The sequence below is a fragment of the Eulemur rufifrons genome, chromosome 12 (genome assembly GCF_041146395.1).
Source record: "Eulemur rufifrons isolate Redbay chromosome 12, OSU_ERuf_1, whole genome shotgun sequence".
NCBI classification, from domain to species: domain Eukaryota; kingdom Metazoa; phylum Chordata; class Mammalia; order Primates; family Lemuridae; genus Eulemur; species Eulemur rufifrons.
Window position 1 is genome coordinate 8,737,342 of NC_090994.1, and position 22,735 is coordinate 8,760,076.

Consider the following 22,735-nt stretch of genomic DNA (forward strand, 5'->3'; position numbering starts at 1 on the left):
GCGAATGGACTTAACCACATGTGTACACGTATGCAGAGGTGTGTGTACACTCATGCTTACGTGTACTCAGGAGGACCCACATGCACAGGTGAACAGACTTGCCCACGAGGCAGGGACACACCCACAAATGTGCACACACACACACTCGACCACTGCCCTGTGCAATTTCTCATGCTTTTGAACACACAAATAACTGCAGGTGCGCACATTTCACAGGCCACACCCCTCCAAGGAGAAGGGCATCCTTAGAAATGGACGGGGGGGGGGGGGGGGAGGGGGGCGAGAGAGGAGAGGGGAAGAGAGAGAGAGAGAGAGAGGGAGAGATTAGCCAAGTCCCCTGGGCATCCTTAGGAGGTCCTTAGTGGCCTATGTCCTCTCCTTCCCCCAATATCTTCTCCCCAAAATCTCTGGAGAAACTAGAATTCTTAACAGTCCCTTCTTCCTGGTGAATCTCACTGGCCCCTCCATCTGAAGCCCGGGGAGACTATGCCTTTTCCTCCTCCCTTGGGGCACCTAAATGAGAAGGTGACTCAGGGAGCAGGGGTAGGTGGGTGGGGTGACTCATCCAGCTGTCTGGAGGGGGAATGTGGTCTGGGGAGAGGAGAGATTCTCAACCCCCGGAGCCCACACCCTACTCCTCTGAGGCCCCCTGAAGTCCAAACCTGGGCCACGAGGCCCCCAGGAGGGGGAGGGAGATGCGGGCTGGGGAATCCCTGCCCCACCTCACCACCCACAGACTCGGGGCTGCTGGCTGAGGTCCAGGTGGACCTCACTGGCTTGGGGTCACACAGGGTCAGGCCCCGTGGGCGTCTTTGCTTATGTGATCAACTGTGTCCCAATTCCTGCCTCCAGGATCTCTGCTGGGGGTCCTTGGCCAGTCACCTCAAGCAGCCAAACGGCGCTGGGAATCTTGCGGAAGGACCCCCTTCGAGGTTTGGCGTGCCAACACACAGGAAATCAGGGCTGCTTCAAAATCTCCCCGGGCAAGGGCTAGCGGGCTTGGGGGAACCAGCTCTGAACACACAAACAGACCAGTGTGGCTTCCTGCCCAGGGTTCTGGTCTCGCCCAGAAGGTCCGGGAACCTCTCCAGGATATCAAGGGTCTTAATTCTGCCCTTACTACAACGGTCACTGTAACTAGGACAGTCACGGTCCGAGGTGACTTCAAATGAAGGAGCTTGGCTATCCTTGGGGCAACCTGAGAGATCACAGGTGAGCAAGAGGCGTCAAAGGAACTTTCATTGCTGGTCCTCGGGGTGGGTGGAGGAGGAGGAAGAGGAGAGAGCTGGGGACAGCCAAGTGAGCAGAAGTCAGCATGCAGCAGCCGCATCCAAAGGAAGCAGAGGCCAGCATGCCTGCCACCGTCACCTCTCGCACTGGAGGTCAAGGCTGCACAGGGGACAAAAAGCAAAGCGAGGAAGGAGAAGGTGACACAGAGAGAGAGAACCTGGGACACATGGGGTGGTGGGAGTGCGTGCCTGGGGAGGTGTATCTGAGCTTCCTCCAGAGGTGCTCAGCGGGTCTGGGGCATCGGTCACACCCAAGAGGGGGCCTGATCTGACCTGGGGCCTGGCCCTCTCCACCGCCCCTGGCCTGGCCTGGCGCCCCCAAGCCTTGCTTCACCCTGATGGAGTGCTTTCTCCAGAGCCCTTGTTTGAGGCTCCAACTCAGCCGGCCCCACCCTAGCATGAAATCTGAGACTGGGGGTAGAGCCCTCAGCCTCTTGCTGTTCTGAAAATCAGTCCCATTTCCAACTAGAAAGGAAGGACATCAGCGCGGCTTCTACCCATGCTTTAGGGCCTTGCCCCAGCCCGACCTCCACCATGAAGACTCCGCAAACTATCCCAGCCTGCTGTGATCACCTTTCTCTGCCACCACCAGGCTGCAGAGGGGCGAGAGCCTCCCTGAGCCTTCAGCGCCCTAGCCTCCGATGTGGCACTTGACACAGCTGGGTTTTTGCTCTTGGGTGTGTCTGAATGTCTCAGGTCCCTACTAGACCATTAGCTCCTCCGGGGCAGGGCCCTGGCTTGCACATCTCTGTAACTCCTGCAACATCCAGCCCGGGACCTGGCCCATCTTGGTCATTCACTGGATCAGCTGAATGGGTAAGAAATACAAGGACAGGGCCAGGGAGACACCACCAAGCCCATGTCCCTTAAAAAAGTAAATAGATAAAGTGAGAGTCTGAGGCACAGAAAAAAGGGGTAGGCAGCCAACGTTTATTTAGTGCTGACTGTGTGTTCAGTGCCAGTAAGTGTTTAAAGTATGTTCTAATATTTAATCCGCGACACCAACTCTATGGAGACATGTATTATCAGTTCCATTTTAAAGGTGTGAGAGCTGAAGTTCAGACATGGTAATTACCACTCCCGAGGTGGCACAGCTAATGAGTTGTGGGCCAGCACTGAAAGCCAGGTCTGCCTGCCTCCAAACCCAAACTCTGTCCACTCAGCCTCACGCCCACGCCAAGCACCCGGCGAGAAAGATGACAGCGAGTCCTGGTTGACGCTAGCCCAGCAGGCGTGGAGGGGGAAGGGCCAAGGGATGTGGCTTGCTGTGCGTCCACTGGATGGGGCTCCTGCTCCTGCCTGGTGTCCATCCACCCAGGAGGGCTGTGAGGACATGGAAAGTCCCTGAATGGGGTCCCCAGGGCCAGGACCAGAGTGACCTGCCCTCCAGCCCCTGGTGGCCAACACGTAAGCAGTCCGGTTCTAGGACCCATGGCCCTGGCTATTTGGAGACAGGCTGAGGTCAGAAGCAGGAAGTCGGGGAAAAGTTCTGATATCTTGTCCCCTGAGTGTCCCAGGCAGCCTGCTCAGGGTCATCCGGTCAGGCAAAAGACTCGAGTGCCTGGCCATCTGGTCACTCCTGGGGCAGGCCCCTTCTGGGCTCAGCAGGAGTGAAGGGGTTACACAGGGTCTTCAGAGACAAAGGACACACACACGCACACACACTCCGGGGCCCTGACCTCAGCTAATTAGCTTCTGGTGTCTGTGGGGCGAGAGAGCTGACATACAACACCTGAGTTCTCTTTGTGTTTTTTTTTTCCCCCTCTTTCCACCCCAACTTGGCCTTGGCAGGGGCTTCCTGGCACTTAGGAGCAAAGGTGGCTCCCCTCCTGGGCTGGCTTCTCTAACTTTGACAGCTGTCTCCTGGATCCCAGAAAGCTGGCTGCCGGTCCGGGGATACCCAGGGACTCCCCCGAAAAACTTTCCTCTTCCACTTGGGCTGGGATGGGGCCCAGGAGACCGGCTCCTTGGAGATGCAGGCCGCCCAGCCCCAGGCCAGACAGATGCGCAGCCCCAGGGCAGCTGGGACAGACAGGCTGGAAAGCACCAGTGTTCTGGAGCGGAGAGATGGGGTAGAAGGGAAAAGAAAACACACACACACACACACACACACACACACGTTTGGCCAGAAAAGTTTCCTGCATAAGGGAGAGCCCCCTTGCCGGCTGGTCTCTCTCTGGGGACCCAGGGAGATTTCCCCAGGAATCTTCTCCCAAGATAAGGCAGCGGCGGCAGCTTCCACAAACAGCAGCAAAACTTCAGTCTGAAAAGTCCCCCGAACTCCCTCCTCCCTCTCCCCCTCGTTCTTTTGTTCCCACTGCATTGCCAACCGGGCAGCTCCCGGCTTCCCACACTGGACCGTCCTCCCCCAACCCCGAACTCTGCGCGGCCCGCGCCGCCCGGCCGGCCCGGGGCGCTCACCCGCCTTGCAGGGGTCTTTGTAGTTGAGGGGCTCCGGGTCGTCCTCGTCGCCCAGGTCGTAGCTGTAGTCGGCCAAGTCGAGCGGCCGGCCGGGACGCGCGAGCAGCAGCAGGCAGAGCAGCAGCGGCAGCGGCGGGCGGGCCACGCCGGGCATGCTGGCGGGCGCGGCGGCGGCGGCGGGTCGCGCCCGGACGCGGGAGCTGGCGGCGGCGAAGCGGAGGCCCGGAGGCAGGGGAGGGCGCTGCCCTCGGCCCGCTGGCTGGCTCGCGCTCGTCCCGCGCTCCGGCCTCTTCCCCTTCCCTCGCTCGCCTCCCTCCTTCCTGTCTCCCGCCCCCCGCTCGGCGCTCGCCCTGCGCTGCGGCCGGCTCCGCTCCCTTCCCTTCTTTTTCTCTTTCTTTCTTTCTCGCCCTCCCTCCCTCTCCTCCTTCTCTCCCCCCTTCCTCCCCCCCTTTTAGGGAAATGAGCTCGCTGGAGGGCGGGTTTTCGCCCGAGCTCAGCCCCCCTCGGGGCCGGGACTGTGCTGGGCCGCGCCGGGCCGCGCGCCAGCCGGGGCGGGGAAGGCGAGGAGCCGCGCGGGCCGGGGAGGGGGCGCGGGGCGCGGGCCGGGGAGGGGACGCGGGCCCCCGGGGTGCCGGGCCGGCGGCGCTCCCGCCAGGGGCCCTCTAGCGGCGGCTTCCCCCGCGGGCGCCCGGCCGAGCCCCCTCCCGCGGCGGGACACGCTGTCAGGTCGCGCGCGCCGCCTCTGCCTCTGGGTCCCTCGGTGTCCCACAGCCGCTCCCCGCCCGCGTCTCTGTCTCTCCCCTGCTCGACCCTCGCTGTCTCCCTCGCTCTCTGTCTCTCCCCCTCCTTCGGAGACACCACTGGAGGGCGCCGACAGCCCGCAGATGCGCCCTGCTGCCCCCTCTCCCACGCCGGGGTGGACCGAATCCCCCAGTGCTGGGGACAGCGGGAGAGCCCCTGTCCCTACCCTTTCCGGGGCCCTACCCTTCCCCGAGCCGCCCCCGCCAAGAGCAGGACTGCACGTGTGTCGGAAAAATACAAGTACGACCCTTTGTTTTTCAATCAGGCTGCTTTATTTTGTGGCAGGAGTCCCCTGGCCCATAGGAGCCGCGTCTGCCCGCTCCCATCCTCTCCCCAAGCTCCCGTTTCTCCAGAGCCAGTCCCCGCGGTGTGGGCAGGGGCAGCTTCCTGCCCGTCTGCAAAAGACCTTTTGCTGGGGGATCTTTCCTGTCCCCTTGGGGCTTCCAAGACCCTGTGAAGCACAGGAACATTGTGCAGCATGTGAAGGGGAGGGGTCTGCGAGCCTTCCCTCCCCTGAGCTCCCTGGATGACTCGCTTCAGTGGGTCCCCCAGTGCCCAGTCAGCAGATGTGGCAGGTGGCCCCAGCCCTCTTCGCTGTGCTTAGGTGCCCTGGTGGTCACACCTGCTCACCTGAGGAGTCCTAGGTGTAGTAGACAGGCACCTCGCCACACAGGGTACGCACGGCAATGCCCAGGAAGGCCAGATCTCCTCCAGGGGACCCGGGGTTTGCGTCCTGCCCCTCGTCCTGGCCCAGCTTAGAGGTGGGCGCTGCAGGCTTGGCCTGCAAAGAGCACCTCATTTGGAGTCAGGAACTGAGTTTCTGTCTCACCTGCAGCGCTTATTGTGGGACCTCAAGCACATCAGGTGACCTCTCTGAGCCTCAGTTTTCCCACCAGCAAAGCGGGGGGCTGTGCTGGAGTCAGAAGCCCCCCAGGGAGGTGGGCTCAGCTGAGGCCAGCAGCTCGGCAGGGGGCAGGTCTGGGAAGGGGCAGGGAAGGTGGGTACAGAGGGGGCACTCACCTGACAGCACCCAAGGAGCAGCGCTCTACCAGTGACAAATAACCATGAGCTCAGACGCTCCTCCCAGCAGCCCTGGGAGGGAGACAGCCCACTCCTTTCACCCACACACCCACCTGGAAGCTCTGGAATTTTCTACTGAGAGCCTCAAGACTGGGGATGCTCTCCGGAGCCATCTTCATGATGTAGCAGTAGGTTCCCGGGCCCGGCTTGTAGGCGATCAGGAGCTGGGCACGGAACGCTAGAGTTCACCCAGGGGGCCCCTGCCTTGCCCACTCCCCAACCCAGGTCCTTAGCCGGCTCCCTCTAGGTTGCACATGGGAGTCATGTTAGAATCTGGGGTTCAGGCCCCCCCGGGAGAGCAAACGGGCTAAGGGAGGGGGACAGATGGAAGTGGCCCAGCTGGGTGGCTCTAGCAAAGTTTTGTCATTGATCCCGCAGCCTCAATGTCAGGAGGTCCGGGCATACCCACCTGCTGGTAGTCGTACACTACAAGGCCAGTGGCGCCGATGGAGAAGGTGGCAGTGGTACCCGCATGCTCACTCAGGGCCAGGCGTTGCTTGGCTTCCGGTGCCCCGATGCTCATCTCTAGGACCTGGGGAAGGGCATCGAGCCCCCTGGCCTTACTCTTTCCCCACTCATGTCCACCCTCAGTCCCCTGCTCAAATGCAGTCCCTTCTTTCCTGAGAGCTCAGGTAGGCTGAGTGGAAGCAGGTGCTGGAGGGAACCGGCTGTCACACTGTGGGCTAGGGCTGGGTGGAGAGAGCCAGGCCAGCTTGCCACTCTGCTTCTGCCTCTGTCCTCCCAGCTGTGCACTTGCCTCCTCCACTCTGCCCCCCTCGGACAGCTTCCTATCTGCCCGGCCCACCCAGGCCCTCTGTCCGGCATCCCGTACCCGCTGCCCACCCCACCCGGGTGGGCTGGCTCACCATCTCAGTGTGTTTCTGGCTCATGTGGAGACCCATGAGCAGGGCCCCTACAATCACCACGACGACAAGGACCACCACCACGACCACTATGAGAAGGCGTTTGAGGTTCACAGGGCAGCAGGGGATACGGAACCGGCCCTGGGGGCCTGCAGAGTAGTCCTGACATGGTGGGGTAGGGGACAGGCATGAGTCATGAGGATGTTCCCTCCTTTCCCTGCACAAGCTGGACCACCCCCCGCCCCCTGCTAGGGCTGGACAGCCAATGCTATGGATGTGCCCAAGAGGGCTAAGGAGATCAGAGAAGGCTTCTTGGAGGAGGTGGCTTGGATTCCAACAAACCCATGGATGGTTAGAAGCAAGGTCTAGTTTGGAGGAACCCAAGTCTGTTTCACCTGTATCATCTCCTGCAGCTCGCCCAGACCCCTGGCACCCCAGCCACAGCCAGCTCCTCTCTGCTCCCCAAATGACCCAGGCTCTCTCACACATCCTCGCCATTATAGAAACTACCCCTTCCTCCTGGACCACCTTCCCCCTTCTCCACCTGCTCAGCTCCTGCTTATCCTTCTGGCTCCAGCTCACATGTCATTTTCTCTGTGAAGCTCCCTGTTACCTTCCACGTGTTTAGTGGCTCCTTACTCAGGGCTCTCTACAGCCTGAGACCCCCGTGGTGACTCTCAGCCCCTTATAAGTAGCTTCCCATGAGACTCTGTCTTGGTGGTCTTGGTGTCCCCATCCTCACTAGGCCCAGCCCTAGGTTAGTTGAATGAATGAATCTGGAGGAGGAAACAGGTCCTAGGAGGATGGAGAAGGCAGAGACCACCACACGCACATGCACACACACACATACACGCACATGCACATACACGCGCACACACACACACACACACACACGCACACACAGGTCCACGCTCACCGGCGGGCTCTCCATCAAGACCTCTTTGCTGCCCACGTCCATCCTGCTGCAGGCGCTCTCCTCTCCTCTTCTCCCAGGTGTGACCAGGCTCTTATATGTGTCCGTAGGGAGAGGGAACAGAGGTGGAGGACCGGGGCCCCTGTCTGCCAGCCAAGCCCTTGGCTTTGAAGCCTGTTTGTTCCTGGCCCTTCAGAGCCAAGGCCCTGATAAGCCAGCTGCAAGAACCCCCGAGGGCCCTTGGCTGCAGCACATGAGTCCTCTTGGCCCCAGCAAGAACGTACCTGGGCGAGCTGAGCAAACTTGCCCTTGGGCCATCTGCACCTCTCACCGTGGGTGTCTTCCTGGCATGTCTGCCTTCCTTGCTGGCACCTGCCCCTGCGGCCCTGTGGCTTTCCTTGTCCTTCTGCCAGGCTGAACCGCTCAGGCAGCCAAGGGTCTGGCCGTGACAGTTCCTAGCAGAATTGCCCCAAAGCTCAGGATGAGCTCCAGGAGGTGCGCTGAGGAGGCAGAGCCCGTGGGCCCAGATCGAGCTCTGCTGAGGGCAGGGGGTGCTTTGACCTCAGTTTGGAGGGCTCATAAGTGTGCATTTCCCTGGGAGGGCTGGATTCCCACATGGAGTACGCTTTACCTCCCCTCGCCTCTTCCCACACATCTGGTACCAGCCTCAGACTTGCCCCTGGTCAGTCTTTTCCTAATTCTGGAAACTCTTTCCATGCTGGTGGTAAACTCTTACTCATGTGCGGTGTTTCATGCTTTGCCCTGGGCTTGTCTGCAAGCTGGAGGCTCCCGACAGCAGATTCCATGCCTGACGCTGTTTTCTTGTTCCGGGACGGCCTGGCACAGGGCTGGGTGTGGCCCCTGGCGGGCTCCCAACTTTCCCGCCCTTGAATCAGCCCACTGGCCCAGAGGTCCAGCACCTGCCCCTGCACTCCCCTTTTCATATCCTCTCATCCTATATCTGCCAGAGAATGCGACTCACCCAAACATGATCCACTTTTGGGGACTTTCTTGTCCCCCCTCTTTCCCACCGCCATCTCAGTTAGGTATTGCATTGTACGAATACTTGTTGGGCAGGTGGTCTCTAATGTCCCTTCACCTCTAAACTCTTGTGACTGTGTCATTCAGAGCCCACTCTGGGCCTGGCTCCCTACCACGCTACCCAATTCTTGTCCCTGGCCCGAGGCTCACTCCCACCTGGGCCCTGCCCTTTGATCATGAGCTGACCCCCACTCTCCAGCCCCAGCATGCTCTCCTGTCCCCACAAGGACCCCCTCTCCAGCTGGAGGGCCCTGGTCTCAAGGTTGCACAACAGCATGGCATCCGCACTGAGAGCCCCTGGGTAGGGCAGGGGAGGAGAGAGGGAAGGAAGTGTTTGCTCCCACCACCCTCCTTGGGGGTGGGGGGGGGGCCGGGCAGCTGCCCCTTTAAATATTTGCCTAAGCCTTCAGCAGAGAGTGTCCCAGGACAGTGAAAGAAGAGGAGGGGTGCGGAGTGGGGGAGAGGGGAGCAGGGAGAAGTGTCCTCTCAGCTGGGCCTCAGCTGTGTGCAGGTGCCAGATGTAGGAGACAGCCTGCCTGCAGTGCCCCCCCCCAGGGTCCCCCCTCCGCCCCCGTTGTCCTGGCAACATTGGGATTGATTGGCTGACTCACGAGTACTGGGCCCAAGCCAGACGGGCAGCGGGCCAGCGGGAGAGCCAAGAACTGCAGGCATCTCGGGGTCCCAGTGGGCATCTCAGGGGGCCGCGTTGCCCAGCCGTGGGGCTTGTTCTGAGCAGGCGCAGTGGGTAGGGCTTCCCATCATCGCTGGGTGCCGGGAAAGGGGTCTCTTTCCTTTAGAGAAGCCTCTGCTCTCCCCAGTCCTCAGTCTCCCCACCTGCTGCCCTTGGGACAGCTCACAGGCTCCCTGGCTTCTTAAATTCATTTTTGCCTGCTTGGGGGCTGGGGAAAGGCACCGCGCCTTCAGGTTCCATAAGTGAAGTTCGGATGCTCGCACCAACCTGGTGGAGGTCGTGGGCTCCGTGAAGGAGCGAGGGAGGGCCCTTGAGCTGGCCATGCCCAGCCCTCTGCTGCCCTCACTTAAGCCGTTTCTCCCTCCCAGGATGCCCACCCCCACCCCCTCTCTACCTCTCTGAGTGCCACCCACCCCAACAGGCTGAGAGCCAGTAGCACCTGTTCTGTGACCTCACCGCAGCCCACGGTGCCCTCCTGCCTCTGAAATCCTCCTCCTCTCTGCGGCACCTTCGCCTGCCATGTGGCTCACACGGGTGTTCTTGTCAACCACGCTTTCTGTTGTCCTATCCTCCCAGCCAGACTGGGGGCCCTGGGAAGGAAAGGAAGGTGCTTTCTCCAGGCTTCTTTGAACCTGCCACCAGGCAAGGAGCATGCTCACAGCTGACATTTAATTATATTCAATGATAAGACTCTGTCACCAGCACGAGGGGGCTCTTGTCGACCGGTGGGTAGTTCACTGCCTCAGTACGTGGAGGTGTGAGTGCTTCTGCTGGCCAGCTCTGGGGCCCGGAGTGAGTCATTCTGCTTTTTAAGGCTTTAGTATGTTCATCTGGGACATGGACCTGGTACTGCCTGTCCACCTCACCATGCTGTTGTGAGGACCCAAGGACATCACGGGTGTTAAATCCAATTGTCATCATTATCATCATCTACTTCATCCCCTGGGGCACCTCTCGCTAGCTAAGAATATGACCCAGACTCCACCTTTCTGTCTGTCTCGGGGTTACCCCCTCTAGAGCCACAGGGGATGGAAAGCCCCAGGCTGGCCACCCCTTCTCTGTGTGCCTCCCCTAACCAGCCCCAGCCCCTCAGCTGCAGGGAACGGGACAAGATTCACTCTGCCCTTTGTGTGCTGGGCAGAGCTGTGCCAGGGACGGGTGGGGACGGTTGCCCAGCTGCCCCAGCCACTCTCTCCACCCCCACTGCTTCCCTCCCCGCATGCTGGCATGAGGAGGGCAGCAGGGCAGCTGGACGGGCAGTAGCCAGTGGACATCAAAGGGCAGGGGCATCCCTGGCTGGGAGAACACAGACTTAAGCTCAGACCAGAGAATCCCCTGCTGGCAGAGGCTGGGGACAGCTGGGGAAACATCTTAAATGCAGCAGTCTCGGTTCCCTGGACTGACGGGCAAAGGGCACAAGACTGGGAACCCAGGCACCTGACTCCCCGTACCCTGTGCCCCTGAGATCTTAGGACAGCCACCCCCCGCCCCAGGGAATTAACGTGGTATAGAGCAGCAGTTCTCAAACTTCGTGGTTTCAGGGCCCCTTGACACTCTTAAAAAAGTACTGAGGACCCCAAAGAGCTTATGTTTATGTGGATTATAGCTATTGATATTTACTGAGAAATTTTTCCATTTTTATTAATTTATAATAGCAATAATAAACTCATTATATATTATGACATCAATCACATACATTTCTAAATGAAAATAACTATTTTGCAAAGCCAAAAAGAAAATTAGAGAGAAGACTGTCTTTGCTTTACATTTTTGCAAATCTCTTTCATTCTGGGCTTAAGAGAAGACACGTCCTGTAGCCTCTGGAAAATTCCAGGGTACCTTTGTGAGCTCATGGAAATAAAAGGGGCGAATAATGGCTTAACATTATTAAGAAAATTGTCTTGACCTCAAAGACTCCCTGAAGGATTCTCGAGGACCCTGGTTCCCAGGGCCACACTTGGAAGACCCCTGGTGTAGAAGGACGACTGTGAACTTGGAAGTCGGGCAGCGTGGGCTCAAATCTTTGCTCTGCCACTTTTTTCTTGTGGCACTCCAGGCCTCGCTTTTCTTGTCTGTGAAAGGGGATTCATATCACCTACCACGGAAGGTGGAGAAGATTAACCGCAGAAAGTACGCAACACACAGTGGATGTGATGGCAAACTTAGCTGTCCTCTTTCCGGGGGCCTCAGTTTCCTCATTTGTTATAAACGGCTGTACTGGAAAAGGTCCAGGGCGCTTCCCAGCTCCAACAGGCTGTGGTTGTACAGCGAGAAATGTTCCAGAATTCCACACGTCCCACTCCCGCTCCAGTGGCTACATTTCCCTTTTCGGCTCCTGTTGACACAAAGGCACATTCTGTTCAGCTGCCTGTGGAAACACATGTGAATTCAGATATAAGCACACGCAAGACTCCTCCGAAGACACCCCTGTGCTTCTAATCTTGCGTGCCAACCTAGATACGCATATGTCACTCACGACTGGCACATGGACTCCGCTTAGAGGATGTGTGCCCTCATGCAAAGACATACAGGTCCACAGAGGCACATGGCTCCGTAATGCCAGACGCCTCCACAAGGCAGTATGTGTCTGTGCCTGCAGAGACAGGTGTGCACCCTGCAGAGACAGGTGTGCACGCAGCGTGCCCAACACCCGATGCACACGTACACGCTCACACACATGCACTCACGCACAGGCACACAGGATGGCCCCAGAGACCGCCCGGTAGGGCATAGGGCGGCCACTCCTCCCCTTGGCTACTCCCAGGCCCGGGCCTCCCCCCGCGCCCCCGCGCGCGCCCCCGCCACCCGCGCCGCAATCCGCGTCCACCCAGCCCGGCCAGCCCCGGCTGCGGCTCCGGCTCCGGCTCCAGCTCCAGCTCCAGCTCCAGCTCCGCGCACCTCGCCCAAGCCGGCTCGCGGGAACGAGCAAGGGAGGGGACCGCAGCCGGTGCTCGGTGCTCGAGGGCAGGAGTCTGCTCTGCGCAGCGGGCAGGCGGGCCCCTGGCTGCGGCAGCAGCTGCCGGTGGCCCTCCGCCACAGGAGCCGTGGGGCCAGGGCCCCCGCCGCCAGCGAGGGACAGCTCGCAGGAGGCATGGCGGGGCTGCGGGCCAGGCGGGGCCCTGGGCTGCTGGCGCTGTCTGCCATCGGCTTCTGCCTGATGCTGCACGTCAGCGCCAAGAGGCCCCCCAAGACGCCCCCCTGCCCGCCCAGCTGCTCCTGCACCAGGGACACCGCCTTCTGCGTGGACTCTAAGGCAGTGCCCAGGAACCTGCCTTCGGAGGTCATCTCCCTGTGAGTGTCCAGCCCTGGCCTTGGGGGCGGGGAGGGAGAGGAGGGCAAGAGCGTATGAGTGGATGGAGAACCCCTGCTCCCCCTCTTCAGAGTGTGGGGACCAGGAGGGCTCGGGAGGGTCCTTGAGGCTGAAGATTGCAGGCACCAGCCAGGCAGGGAGTTCTGCAGCCCTGCAGGCTCAGCGGCCATGGCTGGGGAAAGCGGGAGTTTACAGCCAAGAATGAATCATCACCACCATCAGCATCCATGAGACCTACTGTGTGCCAGGCTCCAGACTGGGGGTGGGGGGTTGTTTACATGAGCATGTGGGCCCCTGCCTGTGATGTCACACCAAGGGCAGAAGGGCTCCTTGTGGGGGAGGAGGGTGGCGGCAAGGGGGTGGGAAGTGAGCTATGCCCTCACAGGACCCTGGCACGGGGCACACGCCTGCCGCTGACCAGCCACTCGGCACCCAGCCTGGCCCGCCTGTCACTTGCAGCAACTGGCCTCAGGGGCGCGCCTTGCCTGCAGGACCACAGAGGCTGCGAGGTCTTTGGGAGCAGGATGCTGCCTCCCCACTGCCATCCCCCGCCCCGCCCCTCCACAGCACCCAGCACATCGTGGGTGTTCGGATGATGATGTTGCGAGTGATGGGTGATGGAACCTTCTCTTGACTGAGAGGGGACCGTGCCTGGGGTCACTGGAGCTCCAGCAGGCAGTGAAGTTGGGAGGAGAAGGGAGAGACACACAGGTGGGGGCAAGGCTGGGGAAATGGGGTGTTTCCAGGGCGAGTGAGTACAGAAGCCACTGCCTTGTCCCCCTGTCACTGCCCCAGCGCAGTCCCTGCAGACCCCCCACAGTACTGACTTGGGTGTCCCCGCAGGACCCTGGTGAATGCCGCCTTCTCAGAGATCCAGGATGGAGCGTTCTCCCACCTGCCGCTGCTACAGTTCCTGTATGAATGGCCCTTTTGGAAGGGTGGGGTGGGGTGGGGGGACAGTCACAGGGACAGATCCTGGGCTGGGGAGGAGGAGTGGGTGGAAGCAGCCTCTGCAGATGAAGACGCAGGTGTCCCTTACTTTTGCTCCGATAGGATGAGCCACTTTTGTGCCTCCTTTTGGAGGAGCAGCCTGGAGTTAGGAGGAGCAGGGGAGCAGTGGCGAGGAGAGCTAGGACTGTATGCAGAAGCCAAGGAGGGGGTCTTAGGGGCACAGACTTGGCTCCTCTAGAGACCCAAGGGAACTGCATGCAACAGCCGGGGCCAGTGCCACAGGGTACTCAGGGGGTCATCTTAGAGACAGGTGACTCCAGAGATCAGGTTTGAAGAAAGCACTAGGGGCTGAAAGGTAGGGATGGCAGGAGGGTCTGGAATTCTACAAGGCGCTGTTGGTGAAGGATGGCTATCCATGAGGGGCTGGAATGGGCCAGGGTGAGGGTGGGGACAGGGAGAGATGATGCCATCGGGGAGGGCTGAGAGCCAGCTTGATAGAAGAACTCTGCCTTGGATCATTTTTAGGAGCAGGACTCTGGGCGCTGCTGGGGCCAGAATAGGCTTCTGCCTGGCCTTGCTACCCAGGTGGCTCAAGGGTTCTTCACTGGGGTCCCCAGGGTGGCCCCAGTGCAGCCAGATTCCCGGGAAGCCCAGGGCTGAGGCAGCGGGCTGGGGGCGGAGGCAGCAGGCACACCCTCGGGAGCTCTAATTCCGCCTCTGTCTCCCCAGGTTACTCAACTCCAACAAGTTTACGCTGATTGGAGACAACGCCTTCACAGGACTGTCACACCTGCAGTACCTGTGTGTGGGAGGGACAGGCAATGGGAAAACAGGAGGGAGGAGGGAGCCCAGGCCTGGGGTGCAGGGACCGAGGGGGGAGTGGGATGAGAAGGCTGGGGGAGGGGAGGGTGGGAGGCGAGAGCCCTATACCAGAGCAGAAGGTCGCTTCACCCATCTGCCTACACCATCCCCCGCAACGCCCTGTCACTACGGGCTTGACGATGCCAGACTCCGTGTGGAGGCCTGTCTCAGAGACACGGGCTGCAATCTAGGCTGGGGTGTGGGGAAGTTGCTGCCTGGGGGTCTGGGGTCGTGAGTGACAGCTGAGGCAAGTTCTGTTTCCTCCAGCTTCATTGAGAACAATGACATCTGGGCACTATCCAAGTACACCTTCCGAGGCCTCAAGTCCCTGACACACCTGTGAGTACATCCCACCCCATACACACACCGGACCAGAGGCCCACATCTCCTGTGGCCTTTGGCCTCGCTCACGCTCTTCGGGTGACCTGGGGATCTCTCTTGCAGTTCGCTGGCCAACAATAACTTGCAGACGCTGCCCAGAGACATCTTTCGGCCCCTGGACATCCTAAATGACTTGTAAGGCCTGAGTCCTGCCTCTTCCCACGGTGCCATAGAGGGAGGGGGTGGTGTGGCAGTCAAAACTGGGATGATCAGAAGCTCTTGAGAGGCCGGGGGGTGGCTTGGGTTTAGCGGGGCTCTGAGAAGGCAAGGCTGAGATGGTGGCCTTCCAAATTGGGATTCCTCTGAAAATGCACCCGAGATACCATGTGCATATGTCTTAAAAACATGTGCTTTTTAATTGTAGGTTTGATTTGAATCTACATTAAAGTCCTATAGCATAGCCACAAACATTTATTATTTATTATTTACATAAGAAAATAAAAGCCTTGGATTATGGGAGGCTTGGAGGAACAGGGAGGCAACATACAGCTGTGCAGGTTGTACACTGCAAAAGGCATCTGGCCAAAGAGGTGAGGAGGGGCTGAAACTGAGCCCACACTCTGCTGGCCAAGCCCGTGTCTGCAGGGCTTTGTCCACCCGGAGGGGAATTTTTCTCTAGTTGGAACAAAGATTCGTGAGATCGACTCACAGCAGCCTTGACGGGACCTACTTCTGAAAACCTAGAGGGCCTGGGTCGCAGAGCCCTGAGAGTCTGTCCTGCTCTGTGCCCCCCTCCACTGCCCTCATGATCCAGGGACCTGCGGGGCAACTCGCTCAACTGCGACTGCAAGGTGAAGTGGCTGGTGGAGTGGCTGGCACACACCAACACCACGGTGGCGCCCATCTACTGCGCCAGCCCTCCCCGCTTCCAGGAGCACAAGGTGCAGGACCTGCCGCTGCGGGAGTTCGACTGCATCACCACGGGTAGGAGGTGCCCCTGCCTGGGGCACCAGGCCAGGCCTCTCCCAGGGCAGCCGTGCAGATGCCGCCTGAACCCCCCACCCTGCCCCACGGCTCCCAGCCTCAGCCGTCCAGCACCCGCCACCACCCAAGTCCCTGTGGACTTGAGTCACCCGCCCCCCACCTCTCGTCCCTGCAGACTTCGTGCTGTACCAGACCCTGCCCTTCCCCGCAGTGTCGGCCGAGCCCTTCCTTTACTCCAGCGACCTCTACCTGGCTCTGGCCCAGCCAGGGGTCAGTGCCTGCACCGTCCTCAAGTGGGACTATGTGGAACGGCAGCTGCGAGACTATGACAAAATCCCAGGTACGTGTGCCCCACCTGGCGGTGCTGGCCCTGGCTGGCGGATTGGCGTGTTGGGTTCCATCATTCAACCCCATCGAGTTCCTGCAGGTAGAGGGATAGATGAGACACGGTCTCTGCTCACAAGAACCTTCCAGTCTTTGAGGGAGGCCAGTTGCACACACAGACATCATCCACACAATAGGTAGGTGCCCGGAGGGAGCTGTGGACACAGCGCTCCGGCAGCACAAAGGATGAGCCAAGCCCGGGCAATCAGAAGGCTTCCTGGTGGAGGGGCTGCCTAAGCTGCGTCTTGAAGGATAAGGGGGAGGGAGGACTCAGAGGTGACACCTAGGGTTGTGGCTTAAGCAACTGGGTGGGGCCAGGGACATAGAAGAGGAGATAGTGGCTGTGAGCTCAGTTTTGTATCTACTGAGGTTGAGCTGAATCTTGAAGGCTGAGGGAGACTTACCTAGGAATAAAAATAAAGAGTATTTTGGCACAGGGAATTGCACGAGCAAAGTCAAGAAGCTGTGTGGCAGCTCAGCGTGTGTCTGTGTGTGTGTGTGTGTGTGTGTACGTGTAAATCACAAGCAGCTTATATGAATACTGCATAAGGTTTGAGGTAAAGAGTGGCAGGTAGACCAGAGATGGGTGCAGACCAGGTCATTGACAGGGTTTGAGAAGAGCGTGTGAACTAATCCAGCCTGCATTTTAGAAAGCTTCCTGTGTAGGAAAAGCCTAGGCATGGGGCAAGACACGAGGGCAGACCGGTAGGGGCATTTGTGCCTGTCTGCTGGAGGGACGCTGGGGCAGTAGCGGGGGCAGTGAAAGGGGAGGACGGAGAGAGATTTAGAAAGGAGGACTGAACTGACGTAAGATGAAACAGAAAACTTACATTGCCCTGTATCCATTAAAGAACTTGAAGTTACAAGCCTGAGCAAGAGCGAGACCCCGTCTCTACTAAAAATAGAAAAATCAGCCAGGCGTGGTGACGCATGCCTGCAGTCCCAGCTACTCAGGAGGCTGAGGCCGGAGGATTGCTTGAGCCCAGGGGTTTGAGGCTGCAGTGAGCTAGGCTGATGCCACGGTACTCCAGCCTGGGTGACAGAGCAGAGTAAGATCCCATCTCTGGAAAAAAGAAAAAAAAAAAAAACCTCTTGAATTAGGCAAACATCAAGGTATCCTTTTGGTCTACCTAGGATCCCCTCAAACTATTCCTCCCTCCCCTGCCTGGCCACTCGCCAGTGGGGTAGCTTTGGGCAAGTCACTTACTCTCTCTGAGCCTCAGTTTCTTTCTGCATCAAATGGAAGAGTAATGGGGTCCTTTTCAGCAGGATTAATTAGCACAGCAACTACACGTAATAAAAATTCGATAGCTGACATTATGGTTAAACATCAGTCAATATCTAGGGACGCCTATTTTGTGCTTAGTGTGAGGCTGTATTTGAACCCTGGGGGCAAGGGTGGAGTAAGGGTGATACTAAAATTGACTATTAGCTGTGAAACAATTAGGACGGGCTGAGTGCTTAGTGGGCGAATGTTAGTGGGGGTGGAATATTACAGGAGAGAGCCTTGGTCCTGGCCCAAGTTTGGAAGGGACCGATCTCCTCCTCCGCGCGGGTGGGATGGGCTGGGAGCTGCCGACTGGCCTGACGCTGCCTGCTCTGTCCTGGCGCAGCCCCCTCGGCAGTGCACTGCAAGCCCATGGTGGTGGACAGTCAGCTGTATGTGGTCGTGGCCCAGCTGTTTGGTGGCTCTTACATTTACCACTGGGATCCCAACACCACACGCTTCACCAAGCTGCAGGACATCGACCCGCAGCGTGTGCGCAAGCCCAACGACCTAGAGGCCTTCCGCATTGATGGCGACTGGTACTTTGCTGTGGCTGACAGCTCCAAGGCGGGCGCCACCAGCGTCTACCGCTGGCACCAGAATGGCTTCTACTCCCACCAGGCCCTGCACGCCTGGCACCGTGACACTGACCTTGAGTTTGTGGACGGCGAGGGCAAACCACGGCTGATTGTGTCTAGCAGCTCCCAGGCGCCCGTCATCTACCAGTGGAGTCGCACCCAGAAGCAGTTTGTGGCCCAGGGGGAGGTGACCCAGGTGCCTGACGCCCAGGCTGTGAAACACTTCCGTGCCGGCCGAGACAGCTACCTGTGCCTCAGCCGCTACATCGGGGACTCCAAGATCCTGCGCTGGGAGGGCACCCGCTTCTCCGAGGTGCAGGCCCTGCCCTCCCGGGGCTCGCTGGCCCTGCAGCCCTTCCTCGTGGGTGGCCGCCGCTACCTGGCGCTGGGCAGCGACTTCTCCTTCACCCAGATCTACCAGTGGGACGAGGGGAGACAGAAGTTCGTACGGTTCCAGGAGCTGGCCGTGCAGGCCCCTCGGGCCTTCTGCTACGTGCCTGCTGGGGACGCCCACCTGCTCCTAGCCCCCAGCTTCAAGGGACAGACGCTGGTGTACCGACATGTGGTGGTGGATCTCAGTGCCTAGGGGTGTCCGAGGCCTCTGGGCTCCTCAGGGTGGCCTCTGGAGGCTGGGTGGGGGCCTCCATGAGCAGCAGATGTGCCCGTGTGAAGACACGTGGCCAGTCTATACCTGAGCCCTTGCATACACACACCCGGTGGGCACAGCACACCCCATGCACTGGCCGGGGAGACATTTCTCACCTCTGTAGTCAGCATGAGCACCTGTATACATGCCAGGCACACCCAGGACCCCTGGCACCCAGTGTCCCTCGCCCCACCCGCAGGCCCCCTTGCTCTGCTTCCCTGCCTAGTGCGTATCGGTGGTGCCAGTGGGGTGCTGGGAAGGAGGGGGACCCGCCTGTCCTCAGGCTTGTCCTTCCGACCCTCTGGTCTCTCCTGTCGGTGCTCCGGGTGTTCGCCTGTCTGCCTGTGTTCCCCACTGCAGCCCGTGGCTGCCCTGGGTGCACTCACCCCTGCCTGCCCCTTCTGCACACACTCGGGGACGCCGACAGACACTCAGTTCCACGCCTATGCTCCTGTCGCCGTACACTGTATGAACAGGTCAAGGCGCATGTGCACACATGCAGATTCAGCGCAGTCTGGAGGGGCCCCCTCTGTTACGTCGCCTCTGTGCTTAGAGGGGCCGCAGTACCCGGCCCTCCTTTGCCCATCCCCATGTGCCCACGACATAGCTGATAAGGATGGGGATGGTGGTGCCAGCCTCGGAGTGCCAGCCTGGCCTCCTGGGAGCAAAGCCCCTCTGCCCAAAGCAATAATAATAGCCCCAGCAGAGCCTGGGTGCTCTCCCGTGCCGTCCGTCTGTTGTCACTGCAGTTTCCTTTGTCACCCTGAATCCCAGCTTACCTGTGGACAGGAGGGCCCCCCGGCTGAAAGCCTTTCTGCTTTTCTTTCTGTAGCTGTTGCCTCCTCAGGCTGGGGACCATCCCCTGGTTCCTGCATCTTTTGGGATTGTGGCTCCTTGGGTGGGTACAAGAGTTGGCCAAGTTCAAGTGCTGGGAAGCTGCAAGCACCCACCGGAGCCACCCAGGAGAGTTGCCAGGAGTGGACTTGGCTTGAGGGCGTGTTGGGGCCCTGGCACCCCGGGAGCACTGCCTTTCAGAGGACGGGGTGAGGGGCCCGTGGGCGGAGCCCCTGGAGCTGAGCGTCTGCTGCCCCCTGCTGTATACTGGGCATGGACCGCTCCGAGGTGCCAGCCTGGTGCAGACGGAGCGGGCAGGGGTGGCCCTGTCCTGTGCCCAGATTGTGTGCCGCTCCTTGTGGCAGGGTGCCCAGGGCACTGGGGGCAATGCTATGATTCACTTGCTTCAAATAAAAAGTTCCCACCCCACTGTGGGCTCCCCGGTGTCATGAGGGTGTTTTGCTGAGAACAGAAGGGGCCCAGACGCTCTTCCTCCTCAGAGGAGTGGGCACCCCCAAGGCCAGCTGGGGCTGGGCTCAGGAGTTCACCGTGATGACACTCAGGTGCTAGACCAGTGTGACAAGTCTCCATCACCTGGGGCTGACTCACAGCCCAGGTGTTCCTTCCTGGCGATTACTGTCTTAGGGCCCACTAAGACTTGAGTCGGTCCCTCTGTTGGGTCAGCTCCAACCAGCATGGCCAAAGACGAGCTCGGAGGTCCCTCTCCTCTTCCCACCAGCCCCCACTCCTTGGCCAGGGAAACCTCTGTCACTGCTGCCACCCTCCACCCTGGGTGAGGCGCCTGGGAGTCCTGGGTAACACCTTGGTCCCTCTTCTCCCATATTCTATCAGCCACCAAGTCCTCTCTGTTCTTTGTCCCAAAGGTTTTCTCGATGGGCACTTTTTGGTTTTGCCCTTTCCCTGCTACAACCTTTGTCCAAACCCTCCCCCATCGCTTCTTATCCTGGGTCCTCATGCCCTTCCCTGCCCACTGCCTCTCACATCCTTCTAGTCTAACCTTCCTAAAACATATTTCATCAAGCCATCCCCTGCTCCGGAACCCACCCTGGCTCCCTGCTCTTCCGGCACCAAGTCCATAGCTCTCTGCCTGACATTAAGGTCCTCTGGGACCTGGTCCCACCTTACGCACCCAAGCCCCTGTGGGCAGGTGGGTCCCTCACCATCTCTGAGAATGGAGTCAAGAGAGCCTGTGACAATGGCGGGGGGCGGGGGGGAGGCAGCAGTCAGGCGTGCGACCCAGGCCATGGTCAGTAGGAGTGACAGGGTCTTGGGGAGAACACAAAGCAATGAATGGCAAAAGGGGGTGCTGTTGAACTTGAGAACCCCTCTTCTCCTTGCCAGCCCCTCCCCCCATGGACTTGAGTAAATGGAATCCTTTTGTAGCCTTGTGGGGGTCAGTGACAGTGTAAGGGACAGGAGGTGGAGACAGCATGCCAGTTGTGTGACCCTGGACAGGCCATGTCCCTTCTCTGGGGACATTTGCTCTCCAGGGCCCCTTTCAGCTCTCACATGTCACAAAAGCCCTTCATTTCTCTGTCTTTCAGCGACAGACCTGTGGACAGCTGGGCACCAGGGACTGGGGCAGGACCTCACAGCCAGCCAGGGGAACAGACGGCTGGGGACAGTGCTGTGCAGAGCATACACTGGGTTCTGGAGTCTAGATAACATGGGTGTGGGCCGGGCGCGGTGGCTCACGCCTGTAATCCTAGCACTCTGGGAGGCCGAGGCGGGTGGATTGCTCAAGGTCAGGAGTTCGAGACCAGCCTGAGCGAGACCCCGTCTCTACTAAAAAAATAGAAAGACATTATATGGACAACTAAAAATCTATATAGAAAAAAATTAGCCGGGCATAGTGGCGCATGCCTGTAGTCCCAGCTACTTGGGAGGCTGAGGCAGTAGGATCGCTTAAGCCCAGGAGTCTGAGGTTGCTGTGAGCTAAGCTGATGCCACGGCACTCACTCTAGCCTGGGCAACAAAGTGAGACTCTGTCTCAACAAAAACAAAAAAAAAAACAAACAAAAAAAAACATGGGTGTGAATTTAAGCTCAGTCCCTCCACTTGGTGTGAGAGTTCAAGCAAGTCAACTGATTTCTCTGAGCCTCAGCTTCTCCTGTAAAGCAGTAACAAAACCGACTTTTTGGCATCCGGATTCTGCCAGCTTACTGGCCGGGTGAAACCAGCTAGTAACATTCAGCCGAGTTACTTAGCCTATTTATGCCTCAGTTTCCTCATCTACGAAATGGGTATAACCAAGATACCTACCTGGAAGGGTTATTCATCATGAGATTTACATGCATTAAATATATATATACATCAATGTATGTAAGGCCCTTAGAACAGTGTGTCTAGCATATAATTATTGTATTGGTCTGTAGGAATATGTGATACAGAGGTGGCTCAGAGAAGGGTGTTTTGTGTGGGAGAAGGTTGATCTTTGGGGAGAACTGCTGTCTGTGGGTGAGCGTTCCTTACCCACCCTCAGTCCCAGAGCCCCTGTGCCCAATATCTTACCTGCAGCCTTAGGTACCCAGCCAACCCGAGACAACTCCTCACAATGGATGATTCATCTGGGTTTCCACTTCCTCAAGCCACGTTCAAGTGCCCTCAGCCTAGCAGGCTCCCCCATCATCCTGGAGCGGCCTGTCCTGCTTTTGCAAATGGGACATGGGCCCTGTCCTGTGCCTGGGAGAGGTTGCCAGGGAAAGTGGGTTGAGCCTTCCAGACACATTGGCACGCCGTTGCCCAGCAGAAAGATAAATATCACTTTGACAGCTGCTTCCCCCAGGGGGGAGCTCCTCTGGGGGGTGGGAGATGTTTTGCTCCCTTGGCCCCTGAATGCCCGGCTTTCTGCTGTGTGCCTGCCTGGTCACCTGCCCTGGGGCTTGCCCATGTGTCCAGAGAGCTGCTTAGCAACCCAGTGTAACTGGGTGACTGTGTCAACAGCTCACGACCAAAGGCTGCAAGAGGCAAGGTCCACTCACTCTGCCAAAGCCAAAGAGGGTGACACTCTTCAGCTGCCACGCTCACCCCCCTCCACGCTGAGCCTGCGGTAAGTGACATCCTGTGCCTTAGATTCACCAAGCACAGGCATTGGGACCAGGAGTCTCCACGTGAGAGACTGTCCCAGCTGGGTGGGCTTAGGGTGGGCACAGAACCCTTGCCAGGGAACAGGATTAGAGAGAGGCCTGGGATGCTGGTGCGCAGCTCCAGGAGGCAGCCAGTGGGGAGCGACAGTTCTGCAGCAGGCACCAAAGGAGCTGAGGCTCACATGTGCATGGTTACCTCCCAAGTCGTGGCTGTCCCCTCCCTCTTCTGCTACTCCCCACTCTTCCTTGAGCTGGTCCCCTATTCAGTCGCACCCTTCCTCCTCCTAGGAGATGCAGGACGCTTTTCACATAGAAAACAATGTCTGTGCCTAGAGATGGATGGTGGCTGGGACCTTCCTAGGGGATCCTCAGCCCCTGGCATTTCTGGTTCAC

General features: G+C 59.0%; 3 protein-coding genes across 10 annotated transcripts in view; 1 reads left to right on the forward strand and 2 right to left on the reverse strand.

Annotated features, from left to right (window-relative positions):
• BMP1 (bone morphogenetic protein 1) overlaps positions 1-4,072 on the reverse strand; it is a 38,243-nt gene extending 34,171 nt beyond the window's left edge. For 3 of the 4 annotated variants that reach the window (XM_069484863.1, XM_069484862.1, XM_069484864.1), the window contains exon 1: positions 3,711-3,913. In XM_069484863.1, coding sequence (XP_069340964.1) covers positions 3,711-3,864 — 154 coding nt within the window. In that variant the 5' untranslated portion in view covers positions 3,865-3,913. Of the gene's footprint in view, positions 1-3,710 lie in introns of all 4 variants that reach the window. The other variant, XM_069484867.1, reaches the window with a different exon arrangement.
• Positions 4,073-4,760: 688 nt separating this feature from the next.
• On the reverse strand, positions 4,761-7,443 carry SFTPC (surfactant protein C). Of its 5 annotated transcripts, none has more exons than XM_069485159.1 (6): positions 7,371-7,443; positions 6,458-6,616; positions 6,001-6,123; positions 5,645-5,755; positions 5,142-5,292; positions 4,761-4,962 (listed from the first exon to the last, which is right to left on the reverse strand). In XM_069485159.1, the coding sequence occupies exons 1-5, from the start codon at positions 7,410-7,412 to the stop codon at positions 5,152-5,154; spliced, it is 576 nt and encodes a 191-aa protein (XP_069341260.1). In that variant the 5' UTR covers positions 7,413-7,443; the 3' UTR covers positions 4,761-4,962; positions 5,142-5,151. The 5 variants fall into 5 exon arrangements, with proteins under 5 accessions (XP_069341260.1, XP_069341261.1, XP_069341258.1 ...); XM_069485160.1 differs by having other exon boundaries at positions 5,134-5,292; XM_069485157.1 differs by having other exon boundaries at positions 5,142-5,305; positions 5,641-5,755.
• A 4,747-nt stretch (positions 7,444-12,190) lies between these two features.
• LGI3 (leucine rich repeat LGI family member 3) lies at positions 12,191-20,925 on the forward strand. The gene is made up of 8 exons (XM_069484868.1): positions 12,191-12,390; positions 13,253-13,324; positions 14,090-14,161; positions 14,489-14,560; positions 14,666-14,737; positions 15,357-15,526; positions 15,702-15,866; positions 17,524-20,925. The coding sequence occupies exons 1-8, from the start codon at positions 12,191-12,193 to the stop codon at positions 18,339-18,341; spliced, it is 1,641 nt and encodes a 546-aa protein (XP_069340969.1). The 3' UTR covers positions 18,342-20,925.
• The last annotated feature ends 1,810 nt before the right edge of the window (positions 20,926-22,735 follow it).